This window comes from Onychomys torridus, chromosome 4 (assembly GCF_903995425.1).
Source record: "Onychomys torridus chromosome 4, mOncTor1.1, whole genome shotgun sequence".
NCBI lineage: Eukaryota > Metazoa > Chordata > Mammalia > Rodentia > Cricetidae > Onychomys > Onychomys torridus.
In genome coordinates this window covers 93040275-93065911 of record NC_050446.1, presented here as the reverse complement: position 1 = coordinate 93065911, position 25637 = coordinate 93040275, and the positions used below count along the sequence as shown (strand labels likewise).

The 25637-nt window shown below is 47.9% G+C and overlaps 1 protein-coding gene across 1 annotated transcript; it reads right to left on the bottom strand.

Moving 5' to 3' along the window:
• Positions 1 to 540: 540 nt before the first annotated feature.
• Positions 541 to 20034, bottom strand: Ivd (isovaleryl-CoA dehydrogenase). The gene is made up of 12 exons (XM_036185312.1): positions 19852 to 20034; positions 15315 to 15404; positions 15065 to 15116; positions 9743 to 9912; positions 8615 to 8708; positions 8310 to 8446; positions 6584 to 6680; positions 4859 to 4952; positions 4287 to 4368; positions 3688 to 3792; positions 3533 to 3605; positions 541 to 1447 (listed from the first exon to the last, which is right to left on the bottom strand). The coding sequence occupies exons 1-12, from the start codon at positions 19990 to 19992 to the stop codon at positions 1314 to 1316; spliced, it is 1269 nt and encodes a 422-aa protein (XP_036041205.1). The 5' UTR covers positions 19993 to 20034; the 3' UTR covers positions 541 to 1313.
• Between the last annotated feature and the right edge of the window lie 5603 nt (positions 20035 to 25637).

The following is a 25637-nucleotide window of genomic DNA, read 5'->3' as shown; positions in this document are numbered from 1 at the left end:
TGTACTGGGTGTGTGTGTGTCCATGCCTGTAATCTTGGCACTAAGGAAGCAGAGGCAGGCTAGATCCTGTCTCAAAACCAAAGGACTCTCAAGGACAGTCTCCAGAAACATACTAAAGTTCTCCTTCTCCCTTCCTCCACTGGAGCCCCCTCCCCTAATTCCTTTAATAGAAATCACAGGGAGGGGCGTGGGACTTCTGCCTGTAATCCCAGCACTTGAGGCAGGGGCAGAGCTACAGTTCCAGATCTCAGTTCAAGGCCAGTCAGGGCTACAGGGAGCCCCAGATAAAACCATGAAGAAGTTGGAAGGGGAGGGAGGAGGAGACACAGACTCGTGCTACAGGGCTTGCCTAGGCACACTCCAGGTTTGGCCTCAGTACAGTTAGAGAAGTCCCTGGGAGATCCGGGTCTGAGACTTCCCATTCTAGCCTCCTGTCCCATTACAGAAGGGCAGAACTCTTCAAGGACACTCAGGATGCAGACAGAGGGCGATGGCAAGTGGCTTGCTTCTCCTCAGAACAATGCTTTGGGCGCAGAAGGGTTCAATTCGCAGTATGTTTAATACAAAATGGCAGCAGCCGCTGTGCAGCGGTAACAAAATTAGCCACAGGGTGTCTAGAGAAATGTGCACAGGCAGAGGGGCTGGAGTTGAGCCAGGCAACCCAGGCCGGCCACAGGGCCTGTGCCTGCTGCCCAGTCAGCTGCAGACGGTCACATGAGCAGGCCCAGTGCCAGCCTGTGACAGAGCGATGCTGTCAGATTCAGGTGCACCAGGGAGGCCAGCGAGAGCCAATCTTCCGTGCCATTGTGGTTAGACCAGGACTCTGTCCTTCCTTTGGTCTGCCACACATGTTGTGGAGCTGTTTAGACCTTAGGATAACAGCTAGCAAGGACAGAGGTTGTTGCTTTTTCCTCAAGAAAAGAGACCATTAAAAAAACCTGAAAGCAGCGATGCTTCCACTCGAGTGGAAAGGGTTCCCTGCCAGAGGCTTGCCCAAGAAAAGGAGTTGGGTACCCACTAAAAGGTGCCATCCCAGAGGGTGAGAACATCAAATCCAGAAGTGGAGAGTAAGGGCACCGTCACGGAAGCCCCCCTACAAGCCCTAGAAAAACCAAAGTCCTTTTTGCAGTCGTCTTAAGCTTTCCCGACTGACAGGCTGCCATGGCCGGAGAATCCGAGACCTCATGTGGGCAGAGAGCTGGTGTGAAGGGCAGCTGAGCTGCAGAGCTCCCTTGGACAGGGGAAAGGGCTGCCCTGCCTCTGCTTCCAAAGAAAGGCCTGGGTGCTAGGACCAGGGGTGCCAGGCCATGGGGCTAGCGGAAGTCTGCATTGAACGCTCGGCCGATGATCAGCCGCCTCACTTCACTGGTCCCAGCTCCAATCTCATACAGTTTGGCATCTCGAAGGAAGCGGCCCATGGGGAAGTCATTGATGTAGCCGTTTCCACCTGTGAAGCAGATGTGGGAAGAGAAAGGACAGAATTGAAGGCAGCAAGGAAAATAGCCAGGGGGCCATTCCCCAGTATCTTCAGGGATTGGTTTCTTTGCATATAACCTGTATTCTCCCAACACCCCCCCCCCCCATTGAGTATAGACCTCATACACACTAGGCAAATGCTCTACCACTGAGTTATAATTCCAGTTCTTATTTTAAATATCTCTATCTGTCTAATGTGACATAAATGCCATTTAAATAGTTACAAAGGAATGTTTAGGGATCATGATAAGAGAAGTCGATGATCAGCTCAGGTACAATTGGAACACGTACAGAGGGTAACGTGGGTCAGTTTTCTTCTTTAATCGTGTGGGTCTTGGGAACCGAACTCAGCTTGCCAGGCTTTGCAGCAAGCACCTTTATCCACGGAGCCATGTTGCTGGTCCTTTTTTTGTGCTGGCAAAATCCTAAGCCGCTGATATAATTTTCTTTTCTGAACATTTCCTTCCTTCCTTCCTTCCTTCCTTCCTTCCTTCCTTCCTTCCTTCCTTCCATTTCCTTTTTGAGACAGGGTCTGTCATATCCTAGGCTGGCCCCCAACTCACAAAATAGCTAAAGGTGACCTTGAACTGATGATCCTCTTACCTCTAATTTCCTGAGTTCTGGGATTACAGGTGTGTGCCACCTGTAGTCTATCTGGTTAACACAGGGCTGGGGCATTGGCTTTGTGTATGCTTGGCAAGGATACTACACTGAGCTAGAGCCCAGGTTGGCTGTCTCAGTCTCCTCCTTCAGTTTCCTAAGTGCTGAGAGTCCAGGAGTGCACCTCCATGCCCAGTCTTTTCTGAATATCTTTGATTATCTGTTGAACCCGGAAGAACCCCAGGATATACAGGCTCTGGGGGAAGGACTGATCGAAGAGCAGCAGGGACAACGAGGGAACCTTGCTGGGGTCGGGAAGACATGGGAGAGCTGCTCTAGAAGGTCTCCCAGAGTGCTGAGGACCCAGACAAGGAAAGGGCAAAATCTGGGCCTGGGACTCTGGAGTGTCCACCTAGCATGCCCCAGGTTTTGGTTGGATTCAGTCCCTAGCACTACAGTCAAACCAGGTGTGGTGGCACATGCCTGTAATCCCGGTACTCAGGAGGTAGAGGCAGGAGGATTGGAACTTCCAGGTCATCCTCAGCTACATGACATGCTCACATACCTGAGACCCAGCTTTAAAAAATGCAAAATCAGTGGCAGACGCGGGCAAGAGGGATGGGGTTCAAACCTAAGCCGACATGACTGAGGCTGCTCTACCCAAGGTGTCTCTCTCCCAGTTTCCTGGTGACTTTAGACCAGGCAGGGAAGATAAGGGAAGCTTGGAGCCTCCAATCTCCTCCTCCTCCTCCTCCTCCTCCTCCTCCTCCTCCTCCTCCTCTTCCTCCTTCTCTTCCTCCTCCTCCTCCTCCTCCTCCTCCTCCTTTTTCTCTTCCTCCTCCTCCTCCTTCTTCTAATTCTAATTCTTCTTTTTCTCCCCCACCCCATTTATTTTTCTCTTTCCTTTTTTTTTTTTTTGAGACAGAGTTTCTCTGTGTAGCCTTGGCTGTCCTGGAACTCACCCTGTAGACCAGGCTGGCCTTGAACTCGAAATCCATCTGCTTCTGACTCTGGAGTGCTGGGAGTAAAGGCATGTGTCACTACCACCCGGTATTTGTTTCCTCTTAAAAAAATTGATTTTATGTATATGGGTGTTTTGCTGGCATGTTTGTCTGTGTACCACATTTGTGCCTGCTGCTCTCAGAGGCCACGTGAGGATGTTGGTTCCCCTAGAACTGCAGTTACAGATGGCTGTGAGCTGTCAGGTGGGTGCTGGGAATAGAACCTGGGTCCTCTGGAAGAGAGAAGCCAGTCCTCTTAACCACTGAGCTGTGTCTCCAGGCCTCACCCCCCTTTAAAATAATAAAGATCCATTTATTTACTGTCATTACAAAAACTTCCCTTTCCTCTTCAGTGGGGGTAGACAGAGCCTAGAGGTGCCAACATGGCCATAGCTTGTCTGCGAAGAGTGAGTAGTGGAGAGGGATCCCAGGAGTGGAGAGTGAGGGCTACTCACCTAAACACTGAATGCCGTCCAGGGCCACTTGTGTGGCACACTCGGCTGCATACAGAATCACGCCGGCACAATCCTGTGGGACGAGGCTTTGCTCAGCAGGGTCCCAGTGGATGACCCACCAGCCCACCTCTTCTTCCCCCAGAGTTGGCCCTCACCTTGGCAATGATGTGGCCTTCATCACAGGCTTTGGCAACATTGTAGACATACTGTCGACATGCCATGAGGCGGGTGTACATGTCAGCCATCTTTCCCTGCATCAGCTGGGCACAAAGGGAGGCCATGGGTCACCAAGCTGGGACACTCTGATTACTGAAAGCAGGTCAGTGGCAAGGACAAGCTAACAGCCAGGGATGAGGAGCCAGGGGCACAGAGAAGAGATGGGACTTGCCAAGGACAATGGGGACAGAAACAACTCCACGAGATGAGGCTAGTGAGCTGCCTCCTGTGTGGCCAGTTTCTGGCAGCCTCTTCCGGCAGAAGGGTGGGATTAGAAGAAACGCAGCTCCCTTCCCCTAACCTCCAATGTTCTGCGTGCTTTACCATCCAGTCTTGCAGCGTCTGGTTCATTTATCTCAAACAGGGATGGGTAGGACCATGTGAGGAACCTCCAAAGCCAGGCTGCGTGTGAATGTAGCTGCAGTCTGAGAACTGAAGCTCATTTTGCTAGAGGAGGACAAGAACCTGCAGCGTACGACTAACTCCTCATCTCCTTTAATCCAGCAAAAGAGGGCATTTCAGCAAGTATTCCCCTTACCTGGAACTGGCCGATTTTCTGGCCAAAGGCTTCCCTTACGTGCAAATAGGGAATGGTGTGGTCCAGGACAGCCTGCATGATCCTGCCAGAAGAAGAAAGACACTGTGGAGGTGTGATGTTGTCAAATGGGGTGAGAGGGTAACAGAAGATAAGGAGACTGAGAGAAGGTAAAGGGGCCTGAGAAACTCCCTGCTGGCACTCCCTTGCCAGCCCAGCTCCCAGGCACCTTCCTCTGCGAGCAGGTGGGTGTGGTGGGGCAGCGGGAGGGGTCAGAGTCTGGCAGGCTTGTTTCACAACCACACTGACTATGCAGAGTCAGGCCTCACCTGCCATCTGTCACATAACGACATTTCTCTCCGTGTAAAGAAATTACACAGAGAAGGAGATTCTCTAGGACAGAGGCTAGCTCACAAAACAGCTTCTTTTGTTCACCCGCCCACCCAACCCCCACTGTCAGGGGGAGGCTGCTAACCTAGCAAAGCTGGGGAGCTCAGGTTGTCCCAGCCTCACACTCACCCAGGGGTCCACCAGCTTCCTCATGCTGGTGAAACTTCAGGCCCCCTCACACTTACCCAAGGGGTCCACCTGCCAGCACCAGGCGTTCCAGGTCCAGCCCGCTCATCAGTACGTAGACACCCTTACTCTCTTGGCTCAGGATATTAGCAGCTGCGGGGATAAATGCCAGTCAGCCAGGGCTGTTCTTAGCCGCGTCACGCTTCTGAAAGGTGCCATGTCCCACAAGGCACAAAAGCACGTTACTTGAACCTTCATCTAGGGTTTCAAGTGAGAGGCAAAGATGAGCTCTGCCATTTCCAGTCAGAAGTGGAGTTTTCAGGACCCCACACCACACACAATACTACAGAGCCCCAAGTTGTTAGATCTCCCCTTTCTCACTCTGGACTCCCTAGGATGGGAAAGAAGAAAGGCTGACTGGTTTAGAAGTCACACATCCCTCTTGGATTCTTTCTACACCTGATGTCTACTTATACAGAAATGTGAGAACTTATTGCCCTGAGGTTGTGTGCTCGGGTTCAGGGTCACCTCTCAGCAATGTCCATGAAAGCTGCTTTGTCTGTGAGTTAGGGTGACAGAAGCCGATGAGCACCTACCCCCTGATAAGGACTTGGGAGGGGGGGGCGGGGCAGAACATTCTGTGTAGAAACTTGACAGCCTAACTTGCCTTTTTTTTTTTTTTTCCTAACCTGCCTTTAAGGCTGATGAATGATTTTGTTTGTTTGTTTGTTTTTTGTTTTTTGTTTTCCTTTCTAAAAGTGAGGCTGTATGGATTCTCTTTCCTGGAGACTCTTTCTGACCACAGCACACTGTTTCTGGATGGTTTATGGCTGATGCAGGAAGCAGTTCTAATTCATGACCAGATCCGTGCCCCCAGCCCTCTCCCAGCACTACATAGTGTCACGTTCACAGTTACGGCACAGGGGAGAAAATATTCCTGCAGAATCAAATTACCTCTCCTTCATTGAGTCTGGCTTCTGTCAATTTATTCAGAAGGGCTTTTTAGCATCATTACCGAGTGTAATTCAGAGTGTTGTGGTTTGGACACGAAATGGCCCCCTGCGGGCTGGTGTGCTGGACTTGGTTCTCACTGCAGCAGTGTGTCTGAGGTGGAGTTTGGGACGTGACTGGATCGTGAAGGCTGACCTAATCAATGGATTAACCTGATGATGGATTCATAATTTGATGGCATTAATGAGAGACAGTGGAAATGGAGACAGGGGCCTCCAGGAAGAATTGGCCACTAGGGTGTGTGTCTTTGAGAGATTAATAGGATTCTGGCCTCTTCTTCTGTCTCTGCTACTTATCCTCCATAAGATTTTAAAACAACTCTCCCAGGCCCTTCCTGCTCCGGCTCACCATAGGAGCAGAGCCAGCCAATGGGCCACAGGCTTGACACCTAAAACCACGAGGGAAATAAATTCTTCCTCCTTTAACTCCTTCCTGTCGGGGTATTTATAAAGGTGACAAGAAGTCGGGCTAGCGCACATAGGACATACAGGCAAATGCACAGGAAGTCTGAAGGACATCAGTGGACAGTGGCTGGCCTTACCTTTCACTGTCCACTACTGGCAAGGTGTGTTCCCCATCCTTCATCTAGGCAGGCAAGCAAACAGCTGCAGGGCCTGTGGCCAGGACAGACTGCTGTCCAGTGGTTCTAGGCCCACAGTCTAGCTGCATATCATGGAACACACAATGGGAGTGCACCTCTGTAACGAGGAGATGGGCTTCTCCAGCTCACAAAGGAGTCAGGTTAGGGACCCCTTTATTCTCTGGACACTTACCAGGCACTTTGCAATCTTCAAAGATCAGCTCACAGGTGTTGGAGCCTCTCATACCCAGCTTATCAAGCTTCTTGGAGGTGCTAAAACCAGGCATACCCTTTGCAGGAAACCAAAGGAGGTCCTGGTTAGGCTTGCCCCCAAGGGGGCCTTTAAAGGGGAAAGCTCACTTCACCTACCCATTCTGATACCTGCCCAGCATGCCCACATCTGCTCCCGAGTTCTCCCTCCGCAAAACTCCAGTCTCCACGCCCTACCAACTTTGTTCCCAACTCCTCTGCTGTCAGCCTGCTTCTCCCCAGTTCTCAGGGGTGCAGTTCTTCCTCAACAGAACATCCAGTCCCCAGCTCTCCTCACTGTCCCAGGGACACATGAAGACACTCTCAGAGCCTACACCAATTCCTCTGCCCCCTTCTCTTTAGCCAGCTGTCTCTGAAGGAGCCCCAACACCAACTACCTACATGCTTTGACCAGAATGATGCAGATGCACGTGTGTTGCCAAATGCCCAGGGGAGTGATGGCACACGCTGCTCCATTACCTCCAGGCCTTTCCGGTTCCAATCTTAGCCCACTCCTCCTCCTCCTCCTCCTCCTCCTCCTCCTCCTCCTCCTCCTCCTCCTCCTCACGGAGTGTGCTGCCAACCTTTGTACTATGTACTTAAACTTTCTAGCATTCCCCTGGAGCTGGGTCCCCAAGCCTCAGTGGCACCTACCCTCTTTCTTCACCATCATTAGACAGTTGGTGTGGAGCCAACACCTGTTGCCTTAACTTATACATCTCAAACTTTTTCCAGGCTGGGGTACATGCCTTTAATCCCAGCACTGGGGAAGCTGGGGCAGACAGATCTCTGTGAGTTCGAAGGAAACCTGGTCTAGACAGTGCAAGTTCTAATCCAGCCAGGGTTACACAATGAGACCCCATCTTTTTTTTTTTGTGTGTGTGTGTGTGTGGAGCTGAGGACCGAACTCAGGGCCTTGGGCTTGCTAGACAAGCACTCTACCACTGAGCTAAATCCCCAACCCCGAGACCCCATCTTAAAGCAAAACAACAACAACAAAACTCCCCTGGTTTTCTTTTCTCTATACTGAAAAGTTCGCCGTTTCCTGTTTTGAGACAGTTTCTACATAGACCTGGACCTCACTCCAAGGACCATGCTAGCCTCAAACTTGCCTCTGCCTGTCAAATGCTGCTCAGGTTACAAATACGCCTTGTCTGGCTCCTGGTTTGTTTAAAACCAAACCGAAATCAAAATGGAACTCTTGGGTTTTAATCCAACTCCTGATGTATGTGGTCCTTGTCCATACTATTGGAGGTACAGTGTCCAAACTGTCATTTATATTCTCACCCATGCGTCAGTGTCCCCGACAGCTCCTGCTCAGCTCAGTAAGACTATCTTGTGGCTTCTTTTCCATCTTCTTCTTTGATTCTGTGGCCGGCTTTACTGTCTACATTCAGACTTGACCCAGCCTCTCTGCGTCTCTCTAATTTTTCTTTTTTCTTTTTTTTGTCTCTAGTGCTGAAAATTGAACCCAGGGTCTGTACATGCTGGGCAGCTCTACCAGCACCGGACTTGACTTCTGGGCTGTCTTTTTCAGTCTCTCATTTACCTGCCACCTCCTGGGAGCAGAGCACGGAACACTGATCTTAATCCTGACCAGCTGGAAGGAGTTATCTCTGTCACAATTGTCAGAGCTGGCGTCTCTCTAATCCCATGCCCACCATCCTCACCTTCTCCACAATGAAGGCTGTAATGCCCCGAGAAGCTGGCACGGCATTCAGATCTGTCTTGGCATAGACAACGAGGACATCGGCATCGGGGCCATTGGTGATCCAGAACTTGTTGCCATTCAGAATGTAGTAGTCTCCTAAGGGAAGGGCTGTCAGTGGAAGTCTCCGGTCCTGGTTCAGCCAGAACCCAGTCCGTCCACTTCCACAGAACTGCTGCGGCCCTGCTGGGAAGCCAGCAGAGGCGACCCCCAACTGCTCCTCCCTCACCTGGGAGTTTCCAGTGGCTTTGTGGCAAGAGGCCTTACCTTTCTTTTCTGCTTTAAGCCTCATGGAGACCACGTCAGAGCCAGCATTGGGCTCACTCATGGCTAGGGCTCCAATGAACTCACCGCTGATCAGCTACAAGGGGAGCAGAGACCGCCTGGTTAGGACTGTGGAAGCACCCTGTGGTGGGCGGCTCCTGGACTGCCTCTTCCTGCCCACATGCCGCCCCCAAACTGCCCCCAGAGCAAAGTACCTGTAGGGCCTCTCTTCCCTCTACTGCATCCAGCACTTTTTGGCAGTACTGGGGACTGGCTCCAGGGTCTCAAACATGCTAAGCAAGGGGTTTACCATTGAGCCCCTCCTCTCACCCCTCAGTCTCTATATTTTTATTTATTCCGTTCTCTGGGTTTGTGCACATAGGCGTGTGTGTGTGTGTGTGTGTGTGTGTGTGTGTGTGTGTGTGTGTGAGAGAGAGAGAGAGAGAGAGAGAGAGAGAGAGAGAGAGAGAGAGGACAATTTGTAGGGGTTGGTTCTTTCTCCTCCATGTGTGTCAAACTCAGGTTATCAAGCGTGGTGGCAGGCAGGCACTTTTACCCACTAAGCCATCTCACTGGCTCCTGTTTGCTCTTTGAGACAGGGTCTGTGACCTTCCTGCTTCTGCCTCTCAAACAGCAGCTGAAACTCTGCATATGTCACAGGTCACCGCATCCCTGACTGAAGGGCTCCTCCCCTAACCCCCTGCCCTTTTTTTCCTTCGAGACTGGGTTTCTTTGAGTAGCCCTGGCTGTCTTGAAACTCATTCTGTAAACCAGGCTGGCCTCAAACTCACAGAAATCTGCCTGTCTCTGCCTCCTGAGTGCTGAGATTGAAGGTGTACACCACTACCACCTGGCCAAGTTTTTTTTGACTTAAGAATTTTAAAACAGGGTTGGGGATTTAGCTCAGTGGTAGAGCACTTGCCTAGCAAGCGCAAGGCCCTGGGTTTCGATCCCCAGCTCAAAAAAAAAAAATTTTTTTTTTTTCAAAACAATCTCAGGCACTTCCCTAATTCTATTTAGTTCACAGCAGCAAGACAAGACTGAAAATCTGCTTGGCCCCCACCAGGTGAGGGCACATCATATGGTGGCCATGTTGAGTCCATGTGGGTTTCTTTTTTCCCATCTCCTCACCTTGGGAAGGTATTTCTCTTTCTGTGCCTCATTTCCATTGCGGACAATCTGGTTGACGCAGAGGTTGGAGTGGGCACCATAGCTGAGGCCCACTGCTCCAGAAGACCGCGATATCTCTTCCATCACCAACACATGTTCCAGGTAGCCCAGGCCAGAGCCGCCATACTGAACTGGGAGTGGGATATGATGGGAAGCAGAAAGGCATCCAGGTTACACCGGAACACTGATAGGAATCTTTATTAACAGAACACAGAAAAGGCACACCCTGGTGGCTATTCCAAGTTCCCCTAGCAAGGCTGGCAGGCTATTGCCAGGGACTCTGCTTAGAAGGACTGGCAGGACCCAGTCTCAAGACAAATCAATAGGGAAGGGGCTGAGGATGTAGCTCAATGGTAGGATACTTGTCTGGCATGTGCAAGGCTTTAGGGTCATACTGGTCCTGCTTGCTCCTGCCGGGGAACTGCAGTTCAGAATCCACTATTGCCAACTCTGGCTTTATCTCAGACATCTTCAGTGAGGACAAGCAGAAACCTGGAGCACCCCCTCTTCCAGAAGTTACAGAAGGCAGAAGCAGATAGATGAAGGAAATAGGAAGGAAAAACATGAAAGGGGTGGGTGGGTGGGTGGGGCTATGTTCAGAGCATGGACATCAGCTACAGACAGTGTGTGCAGAGGCCTCAAGAAGGTGAGGTTTTAAAAGACTTGTGTTTTTTACTTGCCCCATGCCACATGTGCACGGGTGCCCCCAGAGACCAGAAGAGGGTTTTGGAGTCCCTAGAGCAGTGGGTCACGACCCCTTTGAGAAACTTACCTCCAAAAATATTTACATTACCATTCATAACGGTGGCAAAATTACAGTTATGAAGTAGCAATGAAAATAATTTTATGGTTGGGGTCACCACACCATGAGAAACCGTATTAAAGGGTCGAAGCATTAGGAAGGTTGAGAACCACTACCCTACAGCTAGAGTTATAGGTGGTTATGCGGACATCAAGGATTGAACTTGGGTCCTCTGGAAGACTAGGAAATGCTCTTAACCACTGAGCCATCTCTCTGGCACCAAAGGTGAGATTTGATAGCATAGCTTTGGGAACAAAGTAGGTCTGATACATACATATACGTGTAGCATATACACACAGGTGTGGACACACAGAGATACAGAAATTTAAAAAAATTTCAAAAAAAAAAAAAAAGGTCTTCAGGACAGGCATAGTAGCCCACACCTGTAACCCCAGACTTTGGAAGGTGGAGATGGAAAGATCATGAATTCAACGCTATCTTTGGCTACATAGCAAACTCAGTGCTGGCCTGGGCTATCTGAGGCCCCATCTCAAAAAATTAAGAAGACAAGGTAAAGAAAAGAAAAGAAAAAAGAGAAAGCACGTTTCCTTGTGTCTGGGTCCCCTGGTTCCTTCACACAGCCACTGTGTAAAGCTCCGTAAACAAGCTGGTCTGAGCACTCAGGCTGCCCGGTGTGAGCGAAGCGTAGTCAACCCTGGCTCTAGGAAGGACAGCAGGAACAGAACTCCTGTCTGCTCTCAAAACTCATCCTTCAGCTGGGGCCTGCTGGTGTAGGCCTATGTCTCAGCCACCTGACCGCCAGAAAGAACACATTCAAGTCTTACCTGGCTATGGAGGGAGTTCAGGGCCAGTGAGGGCAACTTGGCAAGACCCAGTCTCAAGACAAATCAATAAGAAAGGGGCTGGGGATGTAGCTCAATGGTAGGATACTTGTCCGGCATGTGCAAGGCTTTAGGGTCAGTCCTCAGTACAAACAACACCAGTCCTGGCTTTTTTTTTTTTTTGGAGCTGAGGATCGAACCCAGAGCCTTGCGCTTGCTAGGCAAGTGCTCTACCACTGAGCTAAATCCCCAACCCATCTGGCTTTCTTTTTGAAGTTCCCACTGGAAAGGATTTTCTCCGGTTTCTTATTTTTTAACTGTGGTTCTGGAGATCAAACCTAGGGCTTCATGCAAAGTATATATCCTCGCCAGTGAGCTGCTCTCCTGCCCCCAGGTTTCTTTCTTTGCTTCTCTTTTTTCCTTTTCTCTCTCTTTCTCTCTCTCTTTTCTTCTCAAACTTTTGCTCTTCTTCCCTTATCTCTGAGTGTTGAGATGATAGGTGGCATCACTCTGTTTCTGCCACAATGAAGACAGATACATTCTAGCAACTGAGCTATATCCTCAGGGTCTCACATACCTCAGGGTGGCCTTGAACCTCCAACCTTCCTACCTCTATCTCTCAAGTGCTGGGATTACAGGTATTTATTACACAGTCGGGCTTCAGCCCATTGATTTTATTTATTTATTTCTAGGTTTATTTATTTTTATTTCATGTGCATTGGTATTTTGCCTACATGTATGTCTATGTGAAGGTGTCAGATCTTGGAGTTACAGAGAGTTGTGAGCTGCCATGGGGGTGCTGGGAATTGAACCCGGGTCCTCTGGAAGATCAGTCAGTACTCTTAACTGCTGAGCTATTACTCCAACCTGGACTATTGATTTTACATTGCTTTTTTGTTCCATTAAATATATTCTGATTCAGAAGCATATTATGTTGGGCTGGATTCTAAACTCTCAAAGCACAGAGAGAGTCTTGTTTGGGGGTTCCCAGTAGGTCCTCCCTGGAAACTCCCTCACATCAACATGGTTTAAATGAATCATTAAGCAGTTTCATTGTATCACATTCATGTATCTTTCCAGAGTCATCTCAAACCCCAGGACCTATGCTACTCCAGGAGGATATAAGATTAAATACACAGACACTTGTCAAACCAATACCTGTATCCTTGGTTTCCAGACCCATCTCTGATACCAAATCCAGTCACATCCCTTACATAAATAAAACAGCAATATAATTTGTGCACACCTGCCCACATCCTCTAAATCCTCTATTATTCATTATGAAAATAGTACATGCTTTATACAGATAGTTATTAGCTTTTTTCCCCTTAAACATTTTTACATTTATTTTATTTCATGCACATGGTGTTTGCCTGCATGTATGTATGTATGTATGTATGTATGTATGTATGTATGTATGTGTACTATGTGCATGCCTGGTGCCCTTGGTTGACAGTTGATCCCCTGCAACTGGAGTCAATGGATGGCTGTGAGCCACCATGTGCATGCTGGGAACTGAAGGTGGGTCTTTTGTAAGAGCAACAAATGCTCTTCACCAATGAACCACCTCTCCAGCCACACCCCTTTTTTGAGCCAGGGTCTTAGCTCTGTAACCCCAGGTTGGTTCGAGACTTCCTGCCTTAGCTTTCCAAGTATGAGATTAGAAACAGTTGTTTGGCTGGGCAGCTGGGGCTACACAGAGAAACCTTGTCTTGAAAAAAACCAGAAAGAAAGGAAGGAAGGAAGGAGGGAAGGAAGGGAGGAAGGAAGGGAGGAAGAGGAAGGAAGGAAGGAGGGAGGAGGAAGGAGGACAGAATGGAAGAAGGAAGGAAGAATGAAGGAAGGAGGAAGGAAGGAAGAGGAAGGGAGGAGGAAAGAAGGAAGGAAGGAGGAAGGAAGGAAGAAAGAAAGAAGGAAGGAAGGAGGGAGGAAGGAAGGAGGAAGGAAGGAAGGAAAAAGGAAAGAATGAAGGGAGGAAGGAAGGAGGAAAGAAGGAAGGAAGGAGGAAGGAAGGAAAAAGGAAAGAATGAAGGAAGGAGGAAAGAAGGAAGGAAGGAGGGAGGAGGAGGGAGGAAAGAAGGAAGAGGAAGGAAAGGAGGGAGGAGGAAGGAAGGAGGAAGGAAGAAGGAAGAGGAAGGAAGGGAGGAGGAAAGAAGGAAGGAAGGAGGAAGGAAGGAAGAGGAAGGAAGGAAGAGGAAGGAAGGAAGGAGGAAGGAAGGAAGGAAGGAAGGAAGAGGAAGGAAGGAAGGAAGAGGAAGGAGGAAGGAAAAGTTGTTCTCTACTGTTTAGGAAAGGATGAAAGGACAGAACCACTGGTACTGCTCTCATGCCTCAGGAGTGTGGCTGGATGGGGAGGCCAACAGCTCACACGGCAACCCCAGCAGGGTCTTTTTTCTAGAAGGCAGCACAGAACCGGAATACACCAGCTCCCTGTCTTTCCCCCACAAACAAGTTGTAGCATACACTGGGGATATTGGGCAGGCCCAAGAGCCTACTAAAATTCAAGGTCATCATGTGACTACCTTACTGAGAACCCAGACATCCCTCTTAGCCCCATTTCTAACCCAAAATGAGCTTTGGGGACTTAGGTTGTCCCTCAGGGACATAGTTTTCCTGAAGATTCCCACTTACAGGTCACTGGTGAGACAGAGCCCAGCAATCACCGAGGGAGGGCTGCTAGGGCAGTTAGTCAACTTAGAATTTTCTACATGCCCCAAATCATCTGGAGGAGTCTGTAAAGCATGCAGATTGCACAGGATGCAAGGAGGACTCTGAGGAGCATGCAGATTGCACAGGAAGTAAGGCTTTCATTAAATCTCCAGCATGGAATTAAAAAAAAAGCAGAGTCAAGAGTGAGAGAGCCTGCCTTCTTGCCATCACTAATGATCATGTCAGTGGGTGCTGCCTCGGGTTCAAGGATGAGAAAGTTCTTGGGGAATGAATGATCTTCCCTTTCCATTTGATTGTTGATTGTGTGAGTGTATGAGTGTATTATGTATGTGTACATGTGTATGTGAGTGCACGCTCCTGTGTACATGTGTGAGGCAGAGGAAGATATCAGGCATCCCCTTTTATCACTCTCTACGTTGTCCTTTTTTCGGGGTGGTTTTCAAGACAACATTTTTCTGTGTAGTTTTGGTGCCTGTCCTGGAACTCACTCTGTAGACCAGGCTGGCTTCGAACTCACAGAGATCCGCCTGGCTCTGCTTCTCGAGTGCTGGGATTAAAGGTGTGTGCCACCATGCCTGGTTTACCTTGTTCCTTTTGAGGTAGGGTCTCTCACTGAACCTAGAACTCATGTTTTTCCTGTGTGCTCCAACAAGCCCCAGCAAGCCTCCAGTCTCAGGCCCCTGACCCCCAGTCAGTTCTGGGATTACAGGCATTGGGTGGGACTCAGGCCCCTGGCCTCCAGTCAGTTCTGGGATTACAGGCATTGGGTGGGACAGGCTCAGCTTTTCTTAGTGCTGAGCTCTGAGCTCTGGTCCTCATGTTTACACAGCGAATGCTCTCAGCCTGAGCCTTCTCTCCAGCCTCTTTGTTTTTCTGAAACAAGGTCTCACTCTGTAGCCTAGGCTAGCCTGGAACTTACTGTATAGCACAGGCTGGCCTTGAACTCAGAGCCAACGCCCCTGTTTCAGGCCCCTGAATGTTGGGATTACAGGAATGTACCACCATGTCCACTTAAGAAGCCATACTCACCAGGGGCTGTGATGCCCAGGACTCCCAGGCTCCCCAACTGCTTCCAGAACTCCTGTCAACAGAATGGAGGAGGTTTCAGGAAGGCAGTTAGCCACATGTGGCCAGAAGAACAAGACCAAGCCGTTCAGAGAAAGCAGCTATACTCTTAGAGAGGCCTGTCACCAGGAGACAGTGTGCACCTTTCTAGGTAGCTGTGCAGAGCAGCACTGCCCCAGAAGCCTCCACTCCCACCCTCAACCTTGCAACTCACTCTCAGGTTCTTGAACTCGTTGCTCTGATCAATCTCTTGGGCCTTGGGAGTCAGGTTCTCATGAAGGAACTTAGATATAGTTTGTCGAAGCTAGAGGGAGAGAGGTAGATAGAGGCTACTGAAACCAAGACATGATTGCCACTGAGAGCAATGTCCCGTGGTTGAAGGCATAGTTGGGGAGCTAGGCCACAGGCAATCTCACCATGTAGCATCAGGTTGATGCTTAGGGATCCCACTGAATTATGTTTCCTTAGAGGCATCAGCGTGGAGGGAGTGTCAACTGAGAAAATGCCTAAGATCTGGCTGTAGACAAGGTGCAGGGCATTTTCTTATTTAGTGATCAACGGGGGACAGCCCAGTCTATTGTGGGTAGGGCCACCCTGGATGGGGTAGTCCTGGGTTATATGAGGAAGCAGGCTGAGTAAGCCACGAGGAGCAAGCCAGTAAGCACCATCTCTCTGTCAGCTCCTGCCTCCTGGTTCCTACCTTGTTTGAGTTTCTGCCTTGATTTCTTTCAACAAGGAATTGTAAGCCAAATAACCTTTTCCTCCCCAACTTGCTTTTTGGTCATGGTGTTGACTATAGCAATGGTAACCTTAACTAGGACCGTGACCTTCCCCTCTTTCTTAAGATTCTTGGAAGTTGGGTGGTGGTGGCTTATGCCTTTAATCTCAGTACTTGGGAGGCAGAGACAGGTAGATCTCTGTGTGTTTGAGGCCACCCTGGTCTACAAAGTGAGTTTCAGGACAGCCAGGACTACATGAGAATGCCTGTCTCGAAAAACCAAAAAAGATTCTTGGTTTAGACATCTTGGAAATGATTAAGACATTATCATTGTATTAATTTAATTAAAATTAAAATTTTATTAATTTATTAAGACTGAATTTTGTCCAAGCTGATCTTAAACTTATGTACCCCAGTGTCTCAAGTATTGAAGATGATCTTTAAAATGCTGTTTCCTTACATAAAATTACCCCATACCTTCCTGCTGTACTCAGAATAACACACAAGCCCCTAAGCCAGTCCGAATAGGCTGTCCTCCACTGGCCATCCAGCCTTCCCTGTATCTTTCCATTACCCACCCATTCATTGCACTCCACACCCCCACCCCTCACCCCTACCAGTTCTGACACTTGTCAGTCTCTTTACCAGCCTTGAGACTTTGGCTAAAAGAGACTACTTGATGAGATTAGACATTGCCCTGGTGGGAAAACTAGAGATCTAGGACTGAGCATCAGACTCAGATGTGAAGTTTGAGGTCTCCAAAGCAGCTCTCTGCCAATCATACAGCCAGGGACTTTTCTTTTCTTTTTTTTTTTTTTTTTTTTTTTTTTTTTGGTTTTTTTTCAAGACAGGGTTTCTCTGTGTAGCTTTGCGCCTTTCCTGGGGAATCTCACTCTGTAGACCAGGCTGGCCTCGAACTCACAGAGATCTGCCTGGCTCTGCCTCCCGAGTGCTGGGATTAAAGGCGTGCACCACCGCTGCCCGGCTTTTGTTGTTTATAAAACCATATTTATTATTTATTTTGTGTGTGTGCGCGCTCGCATTACTTCTCATGCATGGAGGTGAGAGGGCTTTTTAGGTCAGTTCTCTCCTGCTATCATGTGGGACCTGAGAATCAAATTCAGGTCAGCTGATCTAGTGTCAAGTGCTTTTGACCACTGGTCCTTCTTGTTAGTCTACTTCAATGTTTCTAGGAGGTTTAGCAACAAGTCTAAAGCTCCGGGATAATCAGTCCTAAGCCCTCCTTCCCCCAGCCAGAGTTCTGGTTCAGCCTCATTTATAATCACACTCTCCATACACTCTTCATCTCCCGCCCCCTTTCATTTGGTTACAAGAACACAACTTACTAGGTTCCTTAATATTTAACTTCTGCCCATTGGAAGCCAGAGTTTGCCATGTCCTCCAGGTCTTGCCGAATTGCTATGTAAGAATATCACAGAAGGGCTGGGTGGGATGGCTCAGCAGTTAAATGTACGCCTTGTAAGCCCGAAGACCTGAGTTTAGTGCCCCCTGAACCCATGGAAAGGTGGAAGGAGAGACTCTACAGAGATGTCCCATGACCTCCACATACACGCACAATAATAATCAGCTCAAAAAAAATCATTTTAAAAAAGAACATTATAAAATTAGTTATAGTGGCATGGAGTTACAGACAGTTGTGAGCTGCCATGTGGGTGCTGGGAATTGAACCAGGGTCCCCTGGAAGAGCAGTCCATGCTCTTAAGCACTGAGCCATCTCTCCAGCCCATGAGCCATTTCTCCAGCCTGGGCATTTTCTTAATTAGTCATTGATTGGGGAGGGCACAGCCCATTGTGGATGGGGCTACCTCTTGACAGTTGGTTCTGGGTTCTATAAGAAAGCAGGCTGAGGGGTTGGGGATTTAGCTCAGTGGCAGAGTGCTTGCCTAGCAAGTGCAAGGCCCTGGGTTCGGTCCTCAGCTCTGGAAAAAGGGGAAAAAAAAAAAAAAAGAAAGAAAGAAAGCAGGCTGAGCAAGCCATGAGGAGCAAGTCAGTAAGCAGCATGCTTCCATGGCCTCTGCATCAGCTCCTGCCTCTCAGTAGTTCCTGTCCCGACGTCCTTCAATGATGGACTAAGACGTAGAAGTGTAAGCCGAATAAACCCTTCCCTCCCAGTGGCTTTTGGTTGTGGTGTTTCACCACAGCAGTGATAATCCTACCTAAGACTTGCTGTTTTGCAAACAACCTAGGTTTGATTCCCAGAACCCACTTGGAGGCTCACAACTATCCCTCACTCCGATTCCAGGGGACAGGACACCCTCTTCCAACCTCTGCTAGCACCAGGCAGGCACATGGTGCACATACATACATTCTGGCAAAACACTTGTATACACAAAATAAGTAAATATAAAAATAAGTTTAAAAGGTAAACAACTTAACCAGCAACCATCTGATTCCTTTATTGATATAGGATGTACTCGGACAAAAATGAATCTCCACATGTACCATAGCATGACTGTGAGAAAGTCACATCCTAAAAGTATGTGAAAGTCATGAAAGCATGAAATGCCCTTGTACACACCCAACTCACACTGTGTGAGAAGCAGTCACTCCTTAGCACTTTTTTTTTAAAGCTGAGGATCAAACCCAGGGCCTTGCGCTTGCTAGGCAAGTGCTCTACCACTGAGCTAAATCCCCAACCCACTCCTTAGCACTTTTATTAGGCAGTCTATAGCAATTGCTTAATACAATGTATACGTTGCTAGTACCTGAGCCATCCCGGGAAATTATGCACTAGCTTTATCTAGAGAAAACAGTCTTAAACACAGCAATAAGAGTGGATAGATGCCCACCGGGGTTCTCCCATTGTGCTGTAAGCCTCCCTCCTTCAATAAATGGCATTTGGCATTCAAAAAGAAGGAGGAGGAGGAGGAGGAGGAGGAGGAGGAGGAGGAGGAGGAGGAGGAGGAGGGGGTCAAGATCACGATGAGGAAACCCACAGAGACAGCTGACCAGTGCTAGTTGGAGCTCACTGACTCTGGACTGACAGCTCGGGAACCTGCATGGGACTGAATTAGACCCGCTGAATGTGGGTGACAGCTGTGTGGCTTGATCTGTTTGTGGGGTCCCTGGCAGCAGGACCAGGACTTATCCCAGGTGCATGAACTGGCTTTTTGGAGCCCATTCCCTATGGTGGGATACCTTGCTCAGTCTTGATACAATGGAGAGGGGCTAGGCTCTCCTTCAACTTAGTAAGCCAGACTTTGTTGACTACCATGGGAGGCCTTACCCACTCTGAGGAGTGGATAGGGGTAGAGTGGGAGGGAGGTGAGGAGGCAGGAGAAGGGGAGGGAGGGGGAACTGGGGTTGGTATGTAAAATTTAAAAAAATTTAATAAATAAATATATTTTTTAAAAAAAGAGTGGACAGCCAATATGTGAACTTTCAAGATTTGTTCAGTTTTCTGCTTTAGGCCTTGATGAAAGCAAACTAAGGGTGCATTTCAGAATTCCTTAAGTCTTCCACTCAAAACACAATGCCTTGTTAGGTTATGGATCAACCATAATTTCAATCATAAATTGAGAACCACAAGTTAAAGCCTAGTGCGGTTGGCCCACACCTTTAATCCTATCCCTCTGGAGGCAGAAGCAAGCCGATGATGAGAGTTCAAAACCAGCCTGGTCTACAAGGCAAGGTCTGGGCTACCCAAAGCTATACATACACAGACCCCAAGGAAGGGGTCGGTACATACAGAGAACAACGGATTGGAGTCTGAGTGGACTCACGATTGCCACCAGAGGCAGGGCCAACCAGCATTCCCACCCAAACACCACCAGTCTCCCGGGAGCTTTGATCTTTACTCTTCTGTCTCCTTCTAGCAGCCCTGTCTTGCTGTCTGTCTCAAATTTTCCCTCATTAGAGATAACGATGAGTCAGAGGCTAGGGCATTAGGTAAGAGAAGGAAGCGAGCAGTCCCTCTCCCTGGCTTCTGAGTGACGCTTCCAAGGCCCGGCAGGCACAAGTTACTTGTGGGGTGGGACACGGAGACCCGAGGCCTTGGGCCTGGCCTCCCTACCTGCTTCTGTTCCTCGTTTAGCCCGTTGATAGCATCATCCACAGGCAACATCGAGTGAGCTCGCTGCGGGGCAGCGAGGGGCGATGGTCGCAGTTTCCAATTGGACACCCGTCGCCCCAGCAGCCGGATCGCAGTCGCCATCTCTGCCTTGCACTAGGAGCTAGGGGAGCATTAGCTCCACCAATCCTAGTCTCACAACTCTGTCCAATTGGAAAAGGGGTGGGGCTCCAGCAACCAATCACACTCGGAGGCCAGCCGAAGGCTGTGCTGCTCTTGCAGCTACGCCAGCCAATCAGCCGCGAGGCGGTATCCTCAGGCTCCGGTGATTGCCGCCTCCGGTACTTTCTTTTCTAAGTGTCTTTCCTGGGGCACCAGAGTCCATAATACAGTATCCCGTGTTGAGATTGTAACCTTTAACTGCAGAGGACTATCTTCGTGGGAAAACAAGCACTCCAACATAGGACGGTCCGAGCGCCTAGTTCGGAGGAATAAACTGTCCAAACAGATCTTGGCTAGAAGGGATCTGCAGAGTCCGCACTGGTTTAAAACAGTAAGATTCGCTTGGTTGTTGTGTAACAGGTTTGGTTCCTGCTGTTCTCCAGATTATGTAAAGACGTTTTCTCCTCAGGGCAGGAAGGGAAGAGTGGTGTCTGAGGTTCTCTGAAAAAGCCTCGCGTGTGAAGATTCTACAGACTGATTTAGAACTTTCCGACTATGGAGACTCGGCTATTTCAAGATTCTCAGCCAAAGTTATCTTGGAGACGGGCTGGAGAGATGGCTCGGTAGTTTAGAGCATGTGTTTCTTGCCAGAAGACCCGAGATCAATTCCCAGGCCTCACAGAGGTAGCTTGCCACTACCTCTAACTCCAGCTCCAAGGGAATCTGACGCTGTTGGCCTACACAGCACCTGTACACATTTACACTCATATACATAAATAAAAATAATAAAAATGTATCTTTAAAAATTGTCTTGGAGTATTTTTAGTTCTTTTAGTAGCTTATCTCCAACCTCTGTATCTGACCTAATATTCTTGACCATCTAGTAAGAAAATTTAGTTTTTTAATTAATTAATTAATTCGTGACAGGATCTCTCTATGTAGTCTTTGCTGTTCTAGAACTTGCTGGCTTTGAACCCAAAGAGATCTGCCCTGCCTCTGCCTCTCAGGTGCTTTGACTAAAAGCGAGCACCACTACATCCGTCTGCAATTTATTCATTTAGCAGATCGCTAACTTGTACCAAACCAAAAATCTACTAATGTCATCAGATAGCATCTGAAACTGGTTTGCAGTAATTCACCTACCCAGTGTTGGCACCAACGTCTTTGGTAAATGCATTGATTTATGACTCTCCTTGGTTCTGTGACTATACAGATACCCAGTAGCTATTTCCACAGCCAAGTGTGTCATTAAGGATGATCTGAATTTTGGTTCCCACGACAGAGTCCCTCACGTCAGCTTAGAATAAACTTAGTACCTTTGGGGTGAGAGCTGTCTTTTGTGTCCAGAAGAAAACAGACAGGTTGATAGGAATCAGGCTCTTAACTCCCTTTATGAGATTTTCCACTCCTGTGATAATGCCCTTGGACAGCTCATCCCAAGTCAGTCACACCCAAATCCAGGAAGGGGCTTTGCACACAAGGGACTCTGAACACATTTCTTGGCTCTTTACTGTCTCTTTAATGAAAATGAAAACAGTATCCCCCATACTTCAACGCTATCACAAGGCATACTTGCTAGAGCAGAAGGTAGAGCACAAAGTGAAGCACCCATGAGGCTTTGGTTCAACCCAGCATCCACAATGAAAATAAAAATGATTGCATACTTAATTATGCAGGGCAGCACTCAGCACCATGTCCTCACTTTCAGTTATTCTGCCATATCTGACTTCCCTCTACCTGTCCCCACATCCTAACTAACTCCCTCCTCGAAATTCCAAAGTCCTGCCTTCTGGGACCTCCCTGATGAGAAGTCCAGAGCCAATCACATAGCACTACCACAGCTGCAGTAGCACAGACCTATCATCTCGGCCCTTGGGAAACTGAGGCAGGAGGGTCAGGAGTTTAAAGTTATTTTTTAGCTGCATGAGAGTTAGAGGCCATCCTGAGACCAACCTCAACACACAAAAAAATGAAAACACAGATCCCATTTCTCTTGTTCCTATTCTGGTTAAAATGAATTCTTTACCTATTTTGAGACTGTCCTCGATCTCTAGAGAGCCAAGGGAAAGTGAATAATAAAGGCTATTACAGCTGAGTGGTACTTTCCTCAGCCTGACCTACAGAAATGAGGAGACCTTGAGTCTTTGCTACCGACCTCTACATAGGTTGTGAAGCACTGCTTTGTAGGAAATAAGGGCCAGAAACTCAGCAATGAAAATCCTTGTGACAGGTGAGGCTCCAGACACCCCCAGTTTAACCACTTCCATGCGTCTGTTGAAAAATTTATTTGAAAACAACACTACACTCACATGCTCAAAAATTAAGAGCCGGGCGGTGGTGGTGCATGCCTGTAATCCCAGCACTCAGGAGGCAGAGGCCAGCCTGGTCTACAAAGTGAGATCCAGGAAAGGCACAAAGCTACACAGAGAAACCCTGTCTTGGGAGAAAAAACAGGGGGGGCTGGAGAGATGGCTCCGAGGTTAAGAGCACTGACTGCTCTTCCAGAGGTTCTGAGTTCAATTCCCAGCAACCACATGGTGGCTCACAATCATCTGTAGTGAGATCTGGTGCCCTCTTCTGGCCTGCAGACACACATGCAGACAGAACATTTTATACATAATAAATAAATCTTTAAAATAAACAATAAATAAATATAGAAGTTTCTTTAACATTCCATTTCTGTCCTGTTCTTTCTCTCTCTGCAAGTAATCCCTTTATTGTTTTCTTTAAGTTATCATCATCATCATCATCATCATCACCATCATCATCATCATCATCATCATCGTATGTGTGAGTGCAGCTCCTGGGTGGCGTGTGATACTGTGCACATGGAAGTCAGAGGACAACATTATGGAGTGTATTCCCTCCTGATGAGAACAGGAGGTGGGAACTGGACAGACTTTGGCTTGGATACACACACATCCTTCTTCTAATGGTGTACTTGGCCACTCTCCGCCTTCACCTCCACACTATTGCAAACAATTTCTCCTTGGACCTTGGAGATGCAGCCTTGGACCCCAATTGGCATCAGGCTACAGTGCACCCCTCTATGAACATTAGGGTGTTTTTTCCTTCCCTCGCCAATCATCAAACTGAAGACAGCTTTTATTAAATACATCCCTAATAATCTAGTACTAAAGAATGGAAAGTCATATCTGCACTAGACTGGTTTTTGGTATTTTCACAGTAAGTTAAAACTGTGTTAGGGAGAATCCCCTACTTATTACCTTATGCCTATGCGTAATTTGATGTCCATATGACTAAAATTAGGTGCATTATGGGAAGGCACATGTGTAGTGGTATGGTAGTTTGAATGTAATTGGCTCCCATAATCTCATAGGGAATGGCACTATTAGGAAATGTAACTTTGTTGGAGTAAGCATGGGCTTGTTGGAGGAAGTGTGTCACTGTGGGGGTAGGCTTTTAGATTTCTTATGCTCAGGATACCACCCAGAGTGTCACAGTTGATTTCCCGTTGCCTGCAAAATGTAGCTCTCTCAGGTCCAGCACCACATCTGCCTGCACACCACCATGCTCCCCATCATGATGATAATGAACTGAACCTCTGAAACTGCAAGTGAGCCACCTCAATTAGATGTTTTCTTTATAAGAGTTGCCATCTTCACAGCAATACAAACCCAGACTAAGAAATGATTATATAACCTAATGCGTCAATCAAAACAGAGACTCACTATGTCCCTTAGTTACTGAACCCTTTAAGCCCCATAAAAGGATGCTCCAAAGAACAATACAGGCCCTTGAATATCTTCTCTTTTGTATTGCTTTGCTTTAAATAACATTTCCTCATTACTTTGCAATCTGTGCGGCCCCTTATTTTAATCCCTTGAATAAGAAGCCAAGAACTTGGAAACAGACAGCCTAAATGTGCTCACTGTCATCACTCTAATGTTTTAGGTAAGAACATGTGCTTAGTCATATATATTATTATCAACGACTGATGACACATGGCTGTAACCCCAGCACTGGCATAGTAGGAAGATCAGGAGTTCAAAGTCGCCCCCAGCAGTGTGGCATATATAAGGCCAGCTGGGCTACATGAGACCCTGACTTTAAAAAAAAGTTAGTCTGGAGAGATGGCTCAGCATTTAAGAGCAGCTGGCTGCTCTTCTGGAGGACCTAGGCTTGGGTCCCAGCATCCACATGGCAGCTCACAACTGTCCATATCTCCATTCCCAGAGGGGATCTAACACCCTATTTTGGCCTCTATGGGCCTTGCACACACGGTGCACAGACACACATGCAGACAAAACACCCATACACATAAAAATAATAAAATGTTAAAAAAAAAGTAAATACAGAAAAAAAATATTTTAAAGGGTTTCTTTGTGTGGTCCTGGCTGTCCTGGAACTCGCTCTGTAGACCAGGCTGGCTGTGAATTCAGAGATCCGCCTACTTCTGCTGGGATTAAAAGCCTGGGCCACCACCACCTGACCAGAAAATAAATTTATTATTTATTTATTTATTTATTAAGATTTACTTATTTATTTTATGTGTAGGAATGCTCTATCTGCATGTACAACCTTATGCCAGAAGAGAACATCAGATCCCACTATAGATGGTTGTGAGCCACCATGTGGTTGTTGGGAACTGAACCCAGGTCCCCTGGAAGAGCAGCCAGTGTCCTTAACCACTGAGCTGTCTTTCCAGCCCCCCAGAAAATAATTTTAAATTGTGTGAGGCATGATGGCCGACACCTTTAATCCCAACACTCAGGAGACAGAGGCAGGTAGATCTTTGAATTCGAGGCCAGCCTGGTCTACAGAGTGAGTTCCATTCCAGCCAGGACTGGGTAGAGAGACCTGTCTCAAAAACAAGAATATAACTACAATTTAAGTTGTGATGGTGGGCCAGCGGGCTAGCTTGCCAAGGAAGAGCACTTGCTGCCAGCTCTGGCAATCTCAGTGGGATCCCTGGAACTCACGTGGCTGGAGAGGACCGACTCCTCCAAGTCGTCCTCTGACCTCCACATGCACACCACGACACACATGCACGCACACCCATAAATAAATGTAAAATTGTTCTTCCTTTTCAATTACTTTTGTTTTGAGCCAAGATTTAGCCATGTGACTCTGGCTGGCCTAGAACTTGATATGTAGCCCAGGCTGGCCTTGAACTCACAGAGATCCACCTGCCTCTGCTTCCTGAGTGCTTCACTACACCTAGCTTTCAATAATTTCTTTGACTATAGACAAATTGACAACCCTAATCAAAACACAAAAACTGGCAAATGGGATTATATCTGAAACAACCCAAGCAGATGCTGAATGTAGAACATTTCAGCTGAGGGTACAAAAATGTTGACGAGCTAGAATAGATATTCCATGCACACAGTGAACAAATAGAACAGGTGTCTGATCATGCAAAATATACCTTTTTTTTTTTTTTTTTTTTTTTGGTTTTTTGGTTTTTCGAGACAGGGTTTCTCTGTAGCTTTTTGGAGTCTGTCCTGGACTAGCTCTGTAGGCCAGGCTGGCCTCGAACTCACAGAGATCTGCCTGTCTCTGCCTCTCGAGTGCTCGGATTAAAGGCATGTGCCACCACCGCCCGGCAAAATATACCTTTTTTTAAAAATCAGCTATGTCAGCCGGGTGGGTGCACTCCTGTA

Excerpts from the sequence above, each read along its gene's own strand:
- Ivd (XM_036185312.1), bottom strand. The coding sequence starts at position 19,992 with ATGGCGACTGCGATCCGGCTGCTGGGGCGACGGGTGTCCAATTGGAAA. Across the intron at positions 4,953-6,583 it reads TGAAGATTGCAAAGTGCCTG|CTGCTAATATCCTGAGCCAA; the intron begins GTAAGTGTCCAG and ends TTATCCCCGCAG. Across the intron at positions 1,448-3,532 it reads GGACGGCATTCAGTGTTTAG|GTGGAAACGGCTACATCAAT; the intron begins GTGAGTAGCCCT and ends TCTGCTTCACAG.